Source organism: Balaenoptera acutorostrata, chromosome 2 (assembly GCF_949987535.1).
Source record: "Balaenoptera acutorostrata chromosome 2, mBalAcu1.1, whole genome shotgun sequence".
In the NCBI taxonomy this organism is placed as follows: Eukaryota; Metazoa; Chordata; class Mammalia; order Artiodactyla; family Balaenopteridae; genus Balaenoptera; species Balaenoptera acutorostrata.
The window spans coordinates 138,487,662-138,504,692 of NC_080065.1; the positions used below are offsets into that span (position 1 = coordinate 138,487,662).

General features: G+C 45.4%; 1 protein-coding gene across 4 annotated transcripts in view; it reads left to right on the forward strand.

Annotated features, from left to right (window-relative positions):
• Positions 1–17,031, forward strand: part of GRIA1 (glutamate ionotropic receptor AMPA type subunit 1) — a 316,336-nt gene that overhangs the window by 208,903 nt on the left and 90,402 nt on the right. For all 4 annotated transcript variants that reach the window (XM_007165498.2, XM_007165497.3, XM_007165496.3 and 1 more), the window contains exons 9-11: positions 3,617–3,727; positions 4,413–4,619; positions 10,283–10,653. In XM_007165498.2, the coding sequence (XP_007165560.1) occupies positions 3,617–3,727; positions 4,413–4,619; positions 10,283–10,653 (689 nt within the window). The remainder of the gene's footprint in view (positions 1–3,616; positions 3,728–4,412; positions 4,620–10,282; positions 10,654–17,031) is intronic.

Sequence of the window (17,031 nt, forward strand, 5' to 3'; positions counted from 1 at the left end):
TACTAATTAGAAAAGTCTACCTTTTAAACCAGGTCTGTCTGATGCCAGAGACCAATCTCTGGACCATCAAGCCATCACTTTTAAAAATAATACCTATGAAAACACAATAGATTTTAGAGAACTTGGTTGCATGTCAAAGAAGGCAACTTCCTCAAGGCTGATGGTTGTTGAGTTTGAACAACTAAGAACAACTAAAACTGTGACTAATCCTGAAGAGGGAGAAGGAAGAAAGGAAAGAAGGGAGGGAAGGAAGAAAAAAGAGGAGGAAGGGAAAGAGAAGGGCATGAAAACACCATAGCATCATCTACAGGGGGAAAGAAAATGGCAATTGCATTTGCTTGATCGTCTCCCAAGTGTGTACTGATTATATTCAATAATTTTACCTTTGAAGTCCATGACCTGGCTCCTATGCCCTGCCACTAATCTGCTATTTAATCTGTATAAGTTAGATCATCTGATCTCCCCAAGCCTCAGTTTTCTTTTCTATAAAACAGAGAAAATAATCCCGAGCCTGTCTGTGCTATCTGCGTAGCGTGAGGAGCAAAAAACAGTTAAGTGTTAGGAAAGTAGTTTGGAAATTCTTTTCTTAAACTCACCTCACGATATGCTACAATAATGGTTTTAAATAGTTATTTTTCAACGAATGGGCTCCTTAAGGGGAATCTCAAAGCGTGAAATAGATTAAAAGCTGAACTGACTATTGAAGCAAGGGTGAGGAACCCAGAGCTTTCCCCCTCTTCTCTGACCCCTCACCTCCCATGAAAGTGGTGAAGGGCCTTTACAGATGCCCTAGGGTCCCATGGAACACTGGCCTAGCAAAATGGGGGAGGCAGGACTACATCCTGGTTTTGAGCAAGACCCCTAGTCTCTGAGCTTGTTTCCCTCTCTGTAAAAAAGGAAGAGGTTGGAGGAAATGATTCTTCAGGCCTCTTTTGACTCTGATATTCTGGAAATCTAAGTTTCTGGTTCTTGTGTCATTAGAGAGACATGTGCCCTTCCAGGCTGACTGAAAGTGCCCCACACAGGCAACATGGTACCCAAGCCGGCATGAGGGCAAATCCTGACCCAGTGTCCTGAGAGACAGCCCCCCCTGACCCCCTTCGGGCCTCTGAACTGTCTCAGCAAGAACAGGATCCACTGTCTCCATGCTGGATGCACTCATTCTCTCAACAAACCTTTCCTGAGCTGCTTCTCTGTGGTATAATCTGTGGCCCTAAGAAAGGGGTCCTAGAACGAATAGACCTCTAGCTTTGTCCCTGAGAAGCCCACAGCATCGTGGAGAGATGGGGACAGACATGCCAACAGCTAGACCATGGGGCCAATGGGAACCAACACGAGGCGCTCAGGGCCAGCTGGCAGCCTAGCAGAACACAGAAGGACACGGCCCGGCAGTCAGCCTGCCCGGCTCCGATCCTGGCTCCACGACTCTCCTGCGGCCTTGGGAAAGTTACTCCACTTCCCCTACATCTCAGTTTCTTCACATTTAAAATGGGAGTGATAACTGATTACCCACCTCATAGGTTTTTGTGTGGATGAGAGAAGTTAAAACATAAAAAACACTTAGAAGAGTGCCTAAAACACAATAAGCACTCAGTAACTGTCAGCTAATATGATTCCCAGCCCAGGGCTAAGTCCCGTCTCAGAAAGAACAGCATCATGATGAAAAGCTGCCCCTGGAGACAGATGACCACCATTCCAGGCTGAGCTCGGCCACTTCTCAGCTGCATCGCCACCATCACCTTGCAAGTTAACAAACTCTTCGAAGCCAGATGAACTGGCACAAAAACTGTCAAACACAGCCTCTGACAGAGCAAGAACATGATCGATGTTGGCAATTATTACTATTGTTGTTAATGGCAGTGAAATGGCAGGGAGAATTGTTTCTTTCTAACTGAGGGGACTGGGAAAGACATCAAGGTGAAGGTGACATTTGAGTGGACCACTGGCATGCGCCTTGGATTTTGTGAACCTGGGCTGACTTAGGAGACCTGCTCCTCCCTCTGCACATGCGCTTCAGTTCTCCTTCCTGTTTGCCCTTTACAACTACAGCCAGCGGAATGACCACAAAACAAAACACGATGGTCTAAAGATACATAAAGACAGGGACTTCCCTGGTGGCGCAGTGATTAAGAATCCACCTGCCAATGCAGGGGACATGGGTTCGATCCCTGGTCCAGGAAGATCCCACATGCCGTGGAGCAACTAAGCCCGTGAGCCACAACTACTGAGCCTGCATGGCACAACTACTGAAACCAGCGCACCTAGAGCCCATGCTCCACAACAAGAGAAGCCACCGCAATAAGCCCATGCACCGCAACTAGAGAAAGCCCGTGTGCAGCAACAAAGACCCAACACAGCCAAAAAACAAAATAAAATAAAAGATAGATAGAGATAGGGGTGTGTGGGGGGTGTGTGTGTGTGTATTAGCCACGCCATTCTGCTCTTCCCAATAAAGAGAATAAAGGAAATCAAGGAGTTGCCTTCAGAATAAAGTCTACACCACTTAGCCTGGCCTTCCAATCCCTCTGCTACCTAGACCCAAGCGCCCACTGCCCTCTTGGACTAACCCTATCCTCCACTCAGGACCCACTGAACTTACATATCTGGGCAGATTCCCGCCTTCCCATCTTGGCTTATCTTCTCTCCGACCTGACAGGTTTGGACTCAACCCTTCCACCCCTCGTGACTTAAGCCTCACCTCCTCCTGCTGCCTTTTTCCCAGCATAGGTTCCATACTTGGCTTCTGCTTCTCCAAACTCCTTAGGCTCAAGCTACCTGAGCCACTCACTTGTCACTTCTGGGGCCACGTGCATGTGTGGGTCTTGTCTTCCCAAATAGACTGGAGGGATCCTCAGAGCAAGGACTATTTCCAAGACTTCTTTGTATCTTTCTCAACCCTGCCACAATACCACCAATGTTTTAGCTCGGAGTCTTACACACAATAGGGATCCAATAAGTATCTGCTAAAAGACCTTGGAAAACGAGTTAGTATAAATAACTACTAATTTTTTTAAAAAAATAATGTTGTCAATCAGTATTTGCAGGCACGACTATATTCTCAGTATTATAATAGGTCAAAAATTGGAAATAAGAGAAATGAATAAATAAAGGATAAAATAACCATCACCTAGAAAGTTAAATCCAGATGGAAAAATACAGTTCACCTAAAAAGAAAACAAAAAGAATGTAAGGTTTAAATCATATGATTCCAACTACACTTCAGAATGAGCTCAGGAAGAGAAGGGTTACTAGGCATGGGGGAAGGAGGGGTTTGGCCTTGTGAACAACTGCAGGAAATTAAATCTCTATGGCCCTGACTCACATTGTACATAACAGTTTAGCTGCATCAACAGTTAAACCCTCGGCCCTTAAGAGGCAATTTTCAGGCTTACCCATCATGATGAGGATTTTCATGGGGTGGGGATGGGAGGACCTAGAGAGCATCTTGTCTCTTGTTGTTTATATCTACCAGTACTTCAGAGCCTGGTGTGTCCAGGATTGCTGGTGTGATGCTCAGCTCCTTGATTTCCTGTCTGATGTTGGCTGGGGGACCCAGAGTGGGCCATTCCTGAGGAGCCTGCCTCACCTTATGTCACCACATTCCTCTCTTTAACAGATTGGTTACTGGAATGAAGATGATAAGTTTGTCCCTGCAGCCACGGATGCTCAAGCCGGGGGGGATAACTCAAGTGTCCAGAATAGAACGTACATCGTCACTACAATCCTAGTGAGTACTCAGTCCTTCATGGAGGTTACCTGGGATGTGAGATAGACCAACACAAAGGTTTTCCCAGGAGTGAAAGCTGGTCATTCTTCTTGCCAAAACTGTGTGGTCGATAGAAAGAGGAAGTAAAAAAGGAATATCCTGAAAGTCAGAGGGACTTTTGCTCTCTGGCTCTGCCATGATTTCCCTTTGTGCTCTTGGATAAGTAAGTCACTTACCCTCCTTTGAGCCACAGTTTCCAATGTATATAAAACATAAGGATGAGACTAAATTGTAGTGGTTCTGACTCTACCCTTCCTTAGTAGAAGCCGTTTTCAAAGCAAGTTCCCTAAAGTCCAGCACCTAAAGTGAGTATAAGTAAAGCTGTTATGATTTTCAGTGATGAGACAGTTGGAGCCTATTTAAGGGTTATTCCCCCAACACCTCCAAAAAATACAAGAGCTCCTGGAACAACTTGAAAAGCTAGGCATGGCGTCTCAGTGAAACATTCTATTTTAATAGTTTGCTTCCTTAACCCAAGAACTTTTGTAATGGGGGGGAGCAGAAATGCAGGAAGTGGATTTAGGGGCCAGAGAGACTTCCCCAAAGTTTAGGAATGTTGGAGACGTCCTCCTCCGCCACGCCAAAGGCCTCCCTCCGCAAGAGTGAACCCAGAACCCACATTCTCTGTCTCCCATTTCTCCACCAGGAAGATCCTTATGTGATGCTCAAGAAGAATGCCAACCAGTTTGAAGGCAATGACCGCTACGAGGGCTACTGTGTAGAGCTGGCGGCAGAGATCGCCAAGCATGTGGGCTACTCCTACCGTCTTGAGATCGTCAGTGATGGGAAATATGGAGCCCGCGACCCTGACACAAAGGCTTGGAATGGCATGGTGGGAGAGCTGGTCTATGGAGTAAGTTCCCTACAGGGTGGGCAATTGGAAGCGGAGGCAGAGAGGTTGACAGGAAGTCATTTGGTGGTTGGCTGGCCCTGCCCATAGATGCCTATTAGACCCCATGATTTAGTATTACTGATGCCGAAAAGATGAGGAGTCCAAAAATCCCATATCTTAAGACATTTTTTGTTCAGGTTCCTGGTCCCAGCTCCTTCAGCCAAACTCAGCTCAGTCTTGTGACCTCAGTTGATCATCATCCAATACAGGTGACAGCTTAGCTTCAAGATCAGTTTTCTCGAGGCAGACTGCTGACTTGTTACTTCCCTGCTCAGTCACTTATGTCTCCCTCAATATGAACTTTTTCCCTGGTGTTGGGGGTAGCCTGGATACAACCAAACGTTCTAGTTACTTGCCCTTTCTAGCACCTTCCATTTCAGCCAAACCACCCTGAGTCACTCTGTTCTCTAGTCCCCTTCCATGCTGCACCTCTAAAAATCTTACCCTTCCCCCAAACCTGTATCAAATACTACTTTTTCCAAGATGCCATTTTGTTCTCCCCATAACAGGTATGGGGAGAACCCTTTTTAACTGTTGTTGCCTTCCTTGGAGAATTTAGCTTCTGCTTCTTTTATGGCTTACCCTGCCTTATATAACAGTTATCTGTGAATAGGGATTGGTCTACTCCATTCACCACACTTGAAATAAGACCACACACAATTGCTACAAAATCTTCAATAAACTGAAGGATTTTGGAGAAGCCACTGAATGCCCTGAATTGTTTTAAGTGTTTAAAGAATCATTGAGAAGTAAAAGATCTGATCCCTGTCCCCAGGGATCTTAACATTTTATGGGGTATAAAAGACAATGAGAGAGAATGGTAAGACAGCAGAGAATCAAGGTTCAGGCAAAAGGCTAATATGAGTGTGTCTAGCCCTCAAGAAAGATGTAGAACTTGAACATGGCCATATTCAAATAGAGAGAAAGGCAGCCAAAGAATTTCTAAAGTATAAACTATGGAATGGTGATGGAAATAAGTAAGGTGTGAAAGGAGAATGAGAAAACACTGCTGATTTTTGTAGAGGGCTTGAGATGAGTAGTCAGGGATAAGTCTGAGTAAGAAATGAAAAGGGAAAGAGTGTGGATTGATTCAGTGGGCACTGGAAGATCATGAAGGTACTTGAGTAGAGGAACAACAAAAGGCAATGGAAGAAGAATCCTGCCACCACATGCAGGAAAGAGACTACCACAGCTTCACTCATAGAAATCAAAGACTCCAGGCTGGGTTTCTGCACAGAAGCATATACCGAGCCCCAAGCCGGTGTTGAGTTCTGGTCAGGATGAAGCAACCATTTAGGAGGTTTTAAAATCTCATTGTCTCAGATCAAGGCAATAGGAGTCATGATGACCATGAGAGCCATACAAAGGGAATTCAAAGAAGAAAGAAATGGAACAAAGAAAATCCTTTCTAGGAAGGTGGCTTTTGAGATGACCTGGGAAGATGGTTAATGAGTTGAGAAGGGGGACGTGCTTCTACCCTCTCTCCTCCTTTATTGCCTCTTACCTTTGGGAAGCTTCACGGGTGAAAGATAGAGATCTGGGTGATTAATGCTGCATCTTGAGGTTGGTTTCCATGGGAACCTCCACCAAGCTCTTAAGGTCATCCCCATGGCAACTACTGTGAACTGTTCACCTCCACCAACATTCATCTTTACCTTCACCCCATGTTCCCTTAGAAAAGGCCTATGATCTGAGCAGAACAATGGCATGATTATCCTAAGGGCAAGCCCCCCAGTAGCCAGCCATTAGTCATGCGTCACTGGCTCATCGGTGACAAACCAAAATTGCCTCTGGATGCCTCAGCTGCCAGCCCTTCCCTTTCCCCTCACCTCCACAAGGCCTGTCCCTCTGCCCAGTAAAAACTATTCTGAAAACTCCACGATGGGCCCAAATGGATGCCCTCTCTTGATTTTCAGTTTGGCTTTCTTTTTCTGCCCCCCGCCAACTGAGGAAGAATAGAGGGGTTTGGGGAAAGCATCTCTCAGCCACAAATGACCAGCAAGATCAGAAAAATTCATTCGGAGGCCTCCAAATCTCTTCCTTCTGTGCCTGTTAAATAGGCTAAGTTAATCAGCGTGTCTCTCACCTTCCTTTTGCTACCTTTTGCTCTTATCAACAATTATAATAGTAGCATTTCAGCACATAGTATATGCCAGGCACTATGCGAAATACCCACATTATTTCACTTACTCCTCATAACAACCCCAGAAGGTAGATATGATTATTTTCCACATTTTATAGATGCGGACACTGAGACCCAGGGAGATTAGGCAGTTTGGCAAAGGACACAGAGCAGAGTCGGGACATGCAGCCTTGGCTCTTACACTGCATGCTGGGACATACCGCCTGTGTAGAAATCCCACCATCTGAGCACTGGACTCTGAGGCCACTATTAACTAGTGATGAGAATAGCAACAGTGTCTGCGTCCTCAGATGCCACAGGCTGCAAATGAAATTTCTGCTCCTTGCATGGGTACGGCTTTGTGCCTGATTCTCAGTGACTTTCTTGCCTGTTCTTGGTCTTAATGAAGCAGCAAGAGAGTGAACTTGGGAGACAGACACCTGGATTTGAATTCCGACTCTGCCAGCTCACTGGCTACAAGACTCCTGCGAGCCGCTGACCTCCTCCAAGGGTTACCCCCGAATCCTCTATCCCAGGGCTGGGGTGGGGAGTGTTCCCCTCAACAGTGCCCGGCCCAGAGTGAATCTCCATCCCTGATCATTTTCTGCAGTTTTTGCTTTTACCTACTGCATCAACGCGGTTTACTCTTTACCCAGGATTTTTTCCGGATGTATTTTGTTTGGGGATCTCCTGGGTCGGTAGTTCTCAAAGTCTAGAGCAGCAGCCTCACCTGGGAACCTGTTAGAAATGCAAATTCTCAGGTCTCTCCAGACTCAGTGATCTAGAAATTCTGCCATCTGTGGTTTAAAAAAAAAAAACCCCAAGGTGCTTTGGCTGTGCTGCACGCTCAAGCTTGAGAATCACTGTCACAAGACATCTGTTTAAGAAAATAATTCTGAGCACCTGTGAAACGCCCACGGGTCACAGTACCCTCACGTATTTGAATTCTTTTGACTCTCGCAAAACACTGCTCTCCAATAGATAAAGCAAAAATTATTATGCCTCTTTTTCTAAAGAGGAAATTGACATCCAAAAGGACAACCATCTCACTCGAGGGCACGTGGTCAGTGAGTCACAAAGCAAAGCGGCCAGGTCTACTTTCCCAGATGAGCATTGCCCTTGACTGATCCTGCAGAGGTCCAGTAACTTCCTCAGGGGCTGGAAATCAACTCCTGAGACCTCTCAGTCAACATCAGACAAGCTAAAAACACTGCTGCTTTGCACAAACCACCTGTCCTCTCTGGACCTGAGTTTCCTATCTACAAAATAAGGTCACTGAACTGAAGCATCTCCCACTGTGTGTGTCTCCTATGCATATGGGTGCCTTTTGAAGACCCTCAGGGGTCCATGGCCAAAGAATTTTGGAAACACTATATCTACTTACCCCTCTTGGAAATTCTCAGTGCATAGGGGTCTTTTAAAGGTTCTGAGAAGTCCTGCCTCAAAGTAGTCTGTTTACATTTGTGTTTTTTTCATGTTATACTTATTAACATCCTTCTAAAAATAATGTTCCATGGAATAAATCTTGGAACTGCTAAATGGACAAAGCAATAAGATCATGTGGTTTTGTGACTTTTTTCCAGTTCACAGTCCCTTTTATTAACGCACATCAGGAGGCATCAGACAAATCCATTCAATTCCCTTTACCACTTTAGAAGCTCGGCATCCACCTCCCTTTTGGGTAACTTGTGGTCATTCCCTCTAAGTCATTTCCATGACTTTTCTCCCCCATTCCTGCTCTACCTATGTTAGGTTACAGAGGAAAGAAGAGATATCTTCTTCCTGGCAATGGCTTGTAAGTGTTTGTAAAAAGCATCAAGATTTATGCAATGGGTGTTAGGGAAAAAAAAGAATTACTATGAAATACATACTCAATCCCACATTGCTTTACAGAAAGTTTCTTTCTATGAGTGAGAAACTTAAGTCATTCTAAAGCCAGGCTTTTTATTCCATGTAAAATGCCTTCTCAAAAATCTCAGCCAATGAGAGTAACCAGAGGAAATCTTTCCTAAGCAACACCAGCCGGCAGCTGGGCGGGGCCGGAGTCTGCACAGCATCTGTCCCCAGCCTCACATCTGGACTGTTACGCAGCGTCATAAGAGAAAGCCATCCGCCTCCAACAGACTTGCACAGACACGCCTCTCATTTCAAAAATGAATGTCATGGCATCTGTCCATGGAACCGTGTTAGGTTTCCAGGATCTCTTGATCTCAGGCCAAGAGAGCAGTGGATTTTATAGCAGAGATGCCAGTGCTTCTGCCATTAGGCAGAGGTAGGAAAGACAGAAGAGCAAGGCTGGTGATTCCACATGCTGGATGCACAGAGATGAACATTTCTTGCAACCATTTTATGTTTATCTACATGAATTTTTAAAACTGAGTTATTTGTGCACTCCTTAGCAGTCTCCTTGAAAAAACAAATTGTGATACTACTTTACTTTCTCTCTGCCAGAGAGAAACTACTTTCCTCACATGATTCCCTTCTCTGGGAATGTATTCTGTACCCGAGCAACCTGTTGAAATCCTACTCTCACTTCAGTGCCAATTTATATGTCACCTCTCTGATGGCGCAGTCCCTGATCTCCCCAGCCAGAATTAATTCCTTCCTGACCTCCTGTAGCACTTTGTATCTCTTAGCATGGCTCCAGTCTATAGACTGGAAAATTGTGTGTGTGTGTGTGTACCAATCTCGCTGACTAGTTTGTAATTCCCTGAGTGTAGAGACCACAGCTTCCCTTCCAGCCTAGGGCTTACGCATAATAAGCGCCCAGTAAATGTTTACTGAGTTAAATTTGCCTTCACTACCTTGTTAGCCAGGGCTGTCTTGGTTGCAGGTAAAAGAAGCCCAACTCAAACTGGCTTAAGCAAACAGACTGATTGGATCATGTTCCTGAGGACAAACAAAAGAGTATACTTATAATATGATCCTAGGGAGTCCAGGGTAAGCCCTGAATTAAGGGTGACTCAAATTATTTCATCATGGATCATCTCTCACTCTGACTTTCAGGGCTCATGCTCATTAAAGAGACTTGGGTCCTGTGCCATCCTTCAATGAACCATTCTGGCCAGGGGAGTAGTGTACACCGATGGCCACAGACCTGGGTGATATGCTTCACCTCATAACCAGGGTGATCAGTCCCATTTGAACCAGGAGGACTGAGAGTGGGGCAGGAGTAGTTCTTCTTCCAGAGGAAGAAGGCATGGCTGCTGGGCAGGCAAAAAATAACAGATATTATGACAGCCTCCTTCCATAAGGTGAGGAAGACTCCCCTAACAATTAGAACTGTCAAAGAATGGGATAATCTCTCCTGTGAGATATTGAGCCAATCATCCATTTACCATAAATATTTTATAGAGAGTAGGAGGGTTTGGACTTCTAAGGTTCTTTCCAACTCTCACATCCTTTAAGATTACAAAAGAATATTCACAGTGAAGAGAAAAATAAGAGAACAGAGAGCTGCTGAACTCAAGGGCGTTTTTTTTTCCTTTTTTTTTTTTTGCAGAGAGCAGATGTGGCCGTGGCCCCTTTAACTATCACCTTGGTCCGGGAAGAGGTGATAGATTTCTCCAAACCATTTATGAGTTTGGGGATCTCCATCATGATAAAAAAGCCACAGAAGTCCAAGCCAGGGGTCTTCTCCTTCCTGGATCCTTTGGCTTATGAGATTTGGATGTGTATTGTTTTCGCCTACATTGGAGTGAGTGTTGTCCTTTTCCTGGTCAGCCGCTTCAGCCCCTACGAATGGCACAGTGAAGAGTTTGAGGAAGGGCGGGACCAGACAACCAGCGACCAGTCCAATGAGTTTGGGATATTCAACAGCTTGTGGTTCTCCCTGGGAGCCTTCATGCAGCAAGGATGTGACATTTCTCCCAGGTGAGTCAGCTCTTCTCAACCCCTTTGCTCAACGCCATATATATAGGAAAAAACAAATACTGGGAAATTAAGGGTGGGAATTTTTTCCAGACTTTATAGTATTCGGTTTTTCAACTATGCTTTACTGTCAACTGTCCGTTGCATGCTGTGGATTATATGGACACATCCTGTGCCTTGACCAGTTCTATCTGCTATCTGGGTGATGTGCTCTGTCAAGATTAACAGGCATAATCACAACTCTAATGTTCTGTAGCCGAAAGGTACAGAGAAAGGATGGGGGACAGTATGGTACGACTAACATTTGTTGAGCACCTACCACATATGCTAAGTGAGGTTTTGAGTCCTCTACATGCCTTATTTCATTGAATCTTTGCAGAAGCATTAGGTGGGATTCTTGTTTTATCTCCTTTTACAAATGAGGGACCACAGAAATGTTGAATATCTTTCCAAGGTTACACAGCTAATAGCTAGGTGAGTCAAGATTCAACCCCCATCCTGAACTATTTCCGAGGGGTAGAAGGAGCACTGAATTATGAGTGGGTTCTCACTCTGGTTCTAGCACTTTCTGTGTGTCTCTGGACAAGTCACCTGGCCCTTGTAGACCTTGGTTTCTTCATCTTTAAGAAAAAATGGTTCTGCTTTTCTTGGTTCTGAGAAAGATCTTGGAAATAATCTAGTTCCCATGGTGATGTAAATTTGTTTCTTACGGTTGGAAAATGAAGTTTCTTAGAAATGCCTCAGATATCATACTGAGAGTACTGGGGTGACCAAATCAGTGAGGTTTCAGCCCCCACAGGAGACATGAGTAGCTCCATTTTTGTCTGTTTTACATATTGGACTTGTGAATACAATTTCTTTTCAAAAACGGAAGGGAAAGGAAAGGAGAAGGGAAGGGAGGGGAGGGGAGGGGAGGGGAGGGGAGGGGAGGGAAGGAGAAAGAAGGAGGCAGGGAGGGAGGAAGAAGGAAAAGTGGAATGGAGAGGGGAAACAAAAAATCTGAAAACTACCAATCTACACCAATTCCCAAATTTACTGACCCCCTTTCTGTCTTTGTGTGTAACGTTCTTTCAACTATATTCTGGAAAGTTCATGTCACAAATAAATAAGTGCTGACTGTATTTCCTTTTACAGTTGTTTAATGTCTGTGAGCTCTTTAATCAGTATGCAGTCCCTTATAGATACCGAGCTTCTAAAGCATGCAGGGAGGCATGGCTTAGAATCTGGCTGCATGAATAGATTTGCACACACTCTCACTTTCTGGGGGCATAACTGCATAAATACCAAGGCCTCATAGACACGTGCTGGAGGCATCTTTACCACCTGTCTGGTTCGCATTTGGGTGTCAGCGAGGACCAATATTCCTAAGTGGCAATGGAATAAAATCTTCCTAAGGAGCTCCCCTCAGGACTCATTTTGCCTGCTGTATAATTTAGATTGTCTCATCGTTCACCATTATACTCTTGTTTTTCTTTAAATAAGAAGACAGTCAGGGGGGTTGCGTGGGAGAAGAGGTGTGAGACTGGATGCCTGGCCGGTACTGGCAAACACATGGTAAAGAGCAGAGAGAACCAAGCAGGGGAAGGGCTTGCTTAAAAATAACTCAGGCCAGTAGGTAAACAGTGGGAAGAAATGATTCTTCACTAGTCAGTATAATGGGCCATCCAAACATGCATGTGCCTGAAAAGACCCCTGGGCTTGTTTTTTCTCCTTTATTTCCTTCATGGCTGGGCATCTTACCCGCTAATGGCACCCTTGCGGACTGACCTCAGGCTGTGTTTTCACACTCCTCATCAGTCCTCCTGAAGTCTCAAGTTAGTGACCCACAAACTGAATCCTCTAGCAGGCAAGTTTCTGTGTAACCTGCACAGTTTGGCAATGATGGTCCAAAACTGAGTGGCAGCTGCCCTCTTGAGCTGATGCGTGTATTCCCCACTGGACCACAGCCCCCAGGTGATCAGCTTCATTCCCGCGTGACTCAGCTGACCCTGAAAGGGTATGTGCGCTTGTGACTTCTGGCTAGAAGAGGATTTTCAAACTGTGTTTCCAGGACTCCTGAGGGTTCCACGAGGCTATCTTAGGAATTGACCTTGAGGTAAAGATGAGACCAAACAGGAAACCCAGCCTCCTTCCTTCCCATTTCTAATAAAACAACTCTACTCTATGCTTCTGTATTTTCACCGGTAAAATGGGAAACAACCCTAGTATTGTTGTGAGGTTTAAAAGAGATTGATACATATAGAACCCATAACACAGTATCCAGCCAGCACATAGGAAGCACAACAAAAGAGAAGCTATTTTCAATTCTTTTATCGATTTTCTATATTGGACTTCTGCTAAACTTCACTAGAAGAAAGGGTGCCACTGCTCACACTGATTGAAAAGCCACTGGACCTCTCTCTTCTGGGGAAGTCCACGGACAAAGCAGAACGGTGGTTCACTCCTGAGACCAGCAATACCTGGGTTTCTGAGGCTCCCCCTCAGAGGGACTGGGAGGAAGGATTTTGGATTTAGGGGTCTGACAGGCAGACAGAAGAGTCTACCTGCCAGAAAAAGGAGTTTGATCCACTTGAGATGGACTCTTGCTTACCAGGCCTAGCTCAGCCAATTCCAGCACTTAGGGACCTGCATGAACCCCCCTAAGAGTCAGAATATGCATCACAACATTTGTTGGGAATATATGCTAAAGAGAAAAGGCACATACTTCACCTCACTAGGGCCAGACAAAAACACAAGGATGCGAAGACAGTGATGAGAACCAGAGCCAAGCAGACAAGTGCAAACACCAGTGGAAGCTTTTGTTGTTGTTGTTTACATATTTCCTGATGAAGTCAACAAAGTTTCATGAGCCTCTGATATGCAGAGCACTAGACACCCTGGGGCTACAGTAGGAGGTATTTTTAAGGGCTTTTGATACTCAAACATCTTTTCCAATAAGCTTCAATTAATTGTTCTTGCTATTTACTAACAGAATATATCATAAATTCTCACAAATTTAGAACTTGGGGGATTAAGTTCCACCTAAATTGCATGTATCTGCATGCATACACAAGTAGCTTTATCTTTTCTTAATCTCGTCAATATTTATATTAATGTCTATTAACCAAAAGCCAACGAAATGTGGCCAGATGCGGTTGTCTGCAAGTAATGCAATAATCTGACCAGAGTAATAGGAACAGTTAGAGAGTTATCTTTCTTACAAGGAGAGCGGAGGCAGACAGTGGCTCATGGTTCAGTGAAATCGGGGTCTGCTGTGCTGTGGTTGCCCCGGCCTTTCCTCGTGTGCCCAAAACAGCGGCTCCCCGATGTCACATCCATGTTCAAGCAGCAAGAGGGGGAAAAAGTACTGCAGCCAGTTCCGTCTCTTTGGAGCAGGAAACCAAAAGCTTACAATATACTCCCCATCCCAAGCGGGCATCTCCTTCTGTCTATCTCGTTAGTCAGAACAGTGGCCCACAATCACTTCTAGTGACAAGGAAGGTGGAAATGGCAAGAATTAGGTTTTTTAGCCTCTAAAATGGAAGGGGTTGGAATGGATGTTGGTGAGTCAACCAGCAGCACAGGCCACAGCGCCCAAGTCAATGTTTTGTTCACCAGCACCATGAATAGATAAGATAATATGTAAATAGCACCTTCAGTGATATATGCCAGTAAATGCTACTGATTTGCTTTCAAGATTCTTCTCTCCTCCCTTTAAAATGTTTCTATGAGAAATTGTTTTCGTGTAGCCTATTTTAACATTCAAAGTCAAAATTCAATTGAGCTATGATCACAAATTACAACTTTCTTCATTAGGTTGATGGTAAGATATTAAGAATGCCATCCATGAGTTGCCTTTGCAGGCCCGTGTCTTGTGCCCAAAGACCTATTTTTAATAGATACTTTAGATTTCTTTTTTCAGGGACAGGAACATTTTGAGAAGGGATATATTAAAGGAAGGGCAAAAATCATCCCAGGCAAAATTTATCTTTAGTTCCCCCAACTTTCCTTTCTGTAGCTTTTGACCCTATTTGTGGCCAATGTCATTCATTTACTCAACAGATATTACTAATTGCCCGTGAGGTGCAGCACAGGGTGCTGGGTGCCGAGGATGTGAAGATATACTGATGATGGAGCATGAGGGGGCGGGAGTCTTTCCTGCAAGGTGATGGCAAGTACAGTGGGATAAGACAGACATTACGTAAACAATTGTGAATGTATAAATTGTGATGCACTGTGAATAAAATGAATCTGCTGTAGCACTAGATAATAAAGGAAGTGGAATTAAAGGGGACTGACTTAGGGTGTTCTGAGAAAGTTCCTCCAAGGAGCAGATAGGTAAGAAGGAGCTAAGCTTACACAGAGCTGTATTATTAGAGAAGTAGGCAGAGGCCAGATCGCGCACCGCGGCCATAGTATAGATTTAGAGTTTTACTCTAAATGCAATGGGAAGGCACTGGAGAGTTTTAAGCGAGGGAAGGATTGATTTACATGCTGTAATACTACTCTGGGGAGCTATGAGGAAAATGAATTAAAGCAGAGAATAGTCAAGAGTGGAAACAGAGGGACCAAGCAATAGGTTCTCACGTCTGTCTAGGGGCAATTATAGTGATGGAAATTACGATGGGCATGGAGATGGATTAGTGGTCTACTCTGAAACTAGAATTGACAGCCCTTGCTGATAGATTGGATATTTGAAGGGGAGGAGAGGGAAGAGTCAATGGTGTCTCCAAGAGGTAGGGAGCATTTGGAAAACACGGCACCACAATTCCAGAGACCTTTAGGTCTGGCTCCGATCGTGAGAATGATCTAGTCCATCCATCCCGTTACAGATGAGGAAACTGAGGCTCCAAAGGGGAAAGGGATTTTCTCTAAGGTCACCAAGGCAATGCCTCTGGCCTGCTGCCGCCCAGTCCAGTGCTGTCTACCCTGCAGTCTCATCCCAGGCTCCACTGCCTGCAAGTGAACTCAGAGTGAGCCTTTCAACTCTTTATTCCCACGGCCCCTACCTCCCCTTTGGCTTCTACTTTGCTGGGATTGGATGACCTTAGTAAGGAAAAGGAGAGGGGTTTGGAAGGTCGTAGGGGAAGAGAGGAAAATGGGAAATTATGATTTCAGCTTTCAGAAGTCTTGTATTCCTGATCTTAGAATGTGACAGAATGTATGATAATTATTTCCACCTAGTAGAGATAATTACTCTCAGCGAGAAGAATTCTAAAGCGGGGGAGTGATAGCACTTTGGAGGTCTCTGGGAACCCTCTACCACAGCCCCTGCCCCAGTTAATGTGCTTGTGGAGGGCCCTGAGGCTGATTCACCATGGGAACAGAGTAGCCAATGAACAGAGCTGATAAACGATGGCAGCCTGACCTTAGCATTCACACACAAATTCCACAGCAACCAGTATTACAGTGCATGGAGGGGTGATGAGGAACCTCCCCCTTCCACCTCCTGTTCTCCCCGCTTCCCTCCCAGAGATAGGCATGGAAACCCCTTCCTCTTTCCCATATTGATGTAACTGGAGTGCTGCAGGGGAAAGAAGTGGGTAAACGTTCAGGGAAGTTGACGGAAGCAGCCTGAATGTGTGAAATAGTTTATCTTTAGAAAGCATAATCCTCATTCAGGACACAGATTCATTGCTGCAAGGAACAGTGTCATAAGGACGTGTGCACAGCGATGATGCAAGAAATGTGTGTTAGATGCTTTGGGTCTTGGGACTAGGTATGAGGGTTTCTGCTGGGACCCCTGCGTCAGAATCGCCTGGGATGCCTGTAAGAATGCAGATTCCAGGCCCCACCCTAGGTCCGTGGAATTGGAAATTCTGCAACTGGAGAGAGAAACACACATTTCACAAGCCCTCCCCTCCCCCCAGGGCAGCTGGGCATTAAAGTCTGAAAGCCACTGAGCTAGGATGTTGTTCAGGAAACTCAGTTTAGAAGTGTAAGAAGTAAGGTCCATGGGGCAGCCTGAAATCGTGCCAGTCAACCGCAGCAAACACCGAGCCCAGGATCTGCCTGCTCGCTGCCCTGGGGTGTGTTACCTGCCAGGGGAGTGAGGCCCTGGGCATGGCCACTGAAGGCAGAAGCCTTGCCAGGACCCTGCTGCCTCTGCAGGCTAGGCTACCAGGAGGAGTTCATAGAGGATTCACCGGAGTACATTCCCCTTGATGGGGTCCCCCTCGCCATTAACAGGTACCACAGCTGTGACAGGGGTGATCTGTGCAGGGACAGTGTGTCCCCCATCACTGGGGGACTCCAGCTCAATGCCTCCTTCCTTTTCAACTTTAACCGTCTGCTACCTGATGGCGAGACCCAGAGCCAGGCTCTGATACTGAGCAGTTTTGCAGACCATGGTGAAGCACAGGAGTAGAAGTTTCAGAGCCTGTGCAAGCCAGATGGAAATAT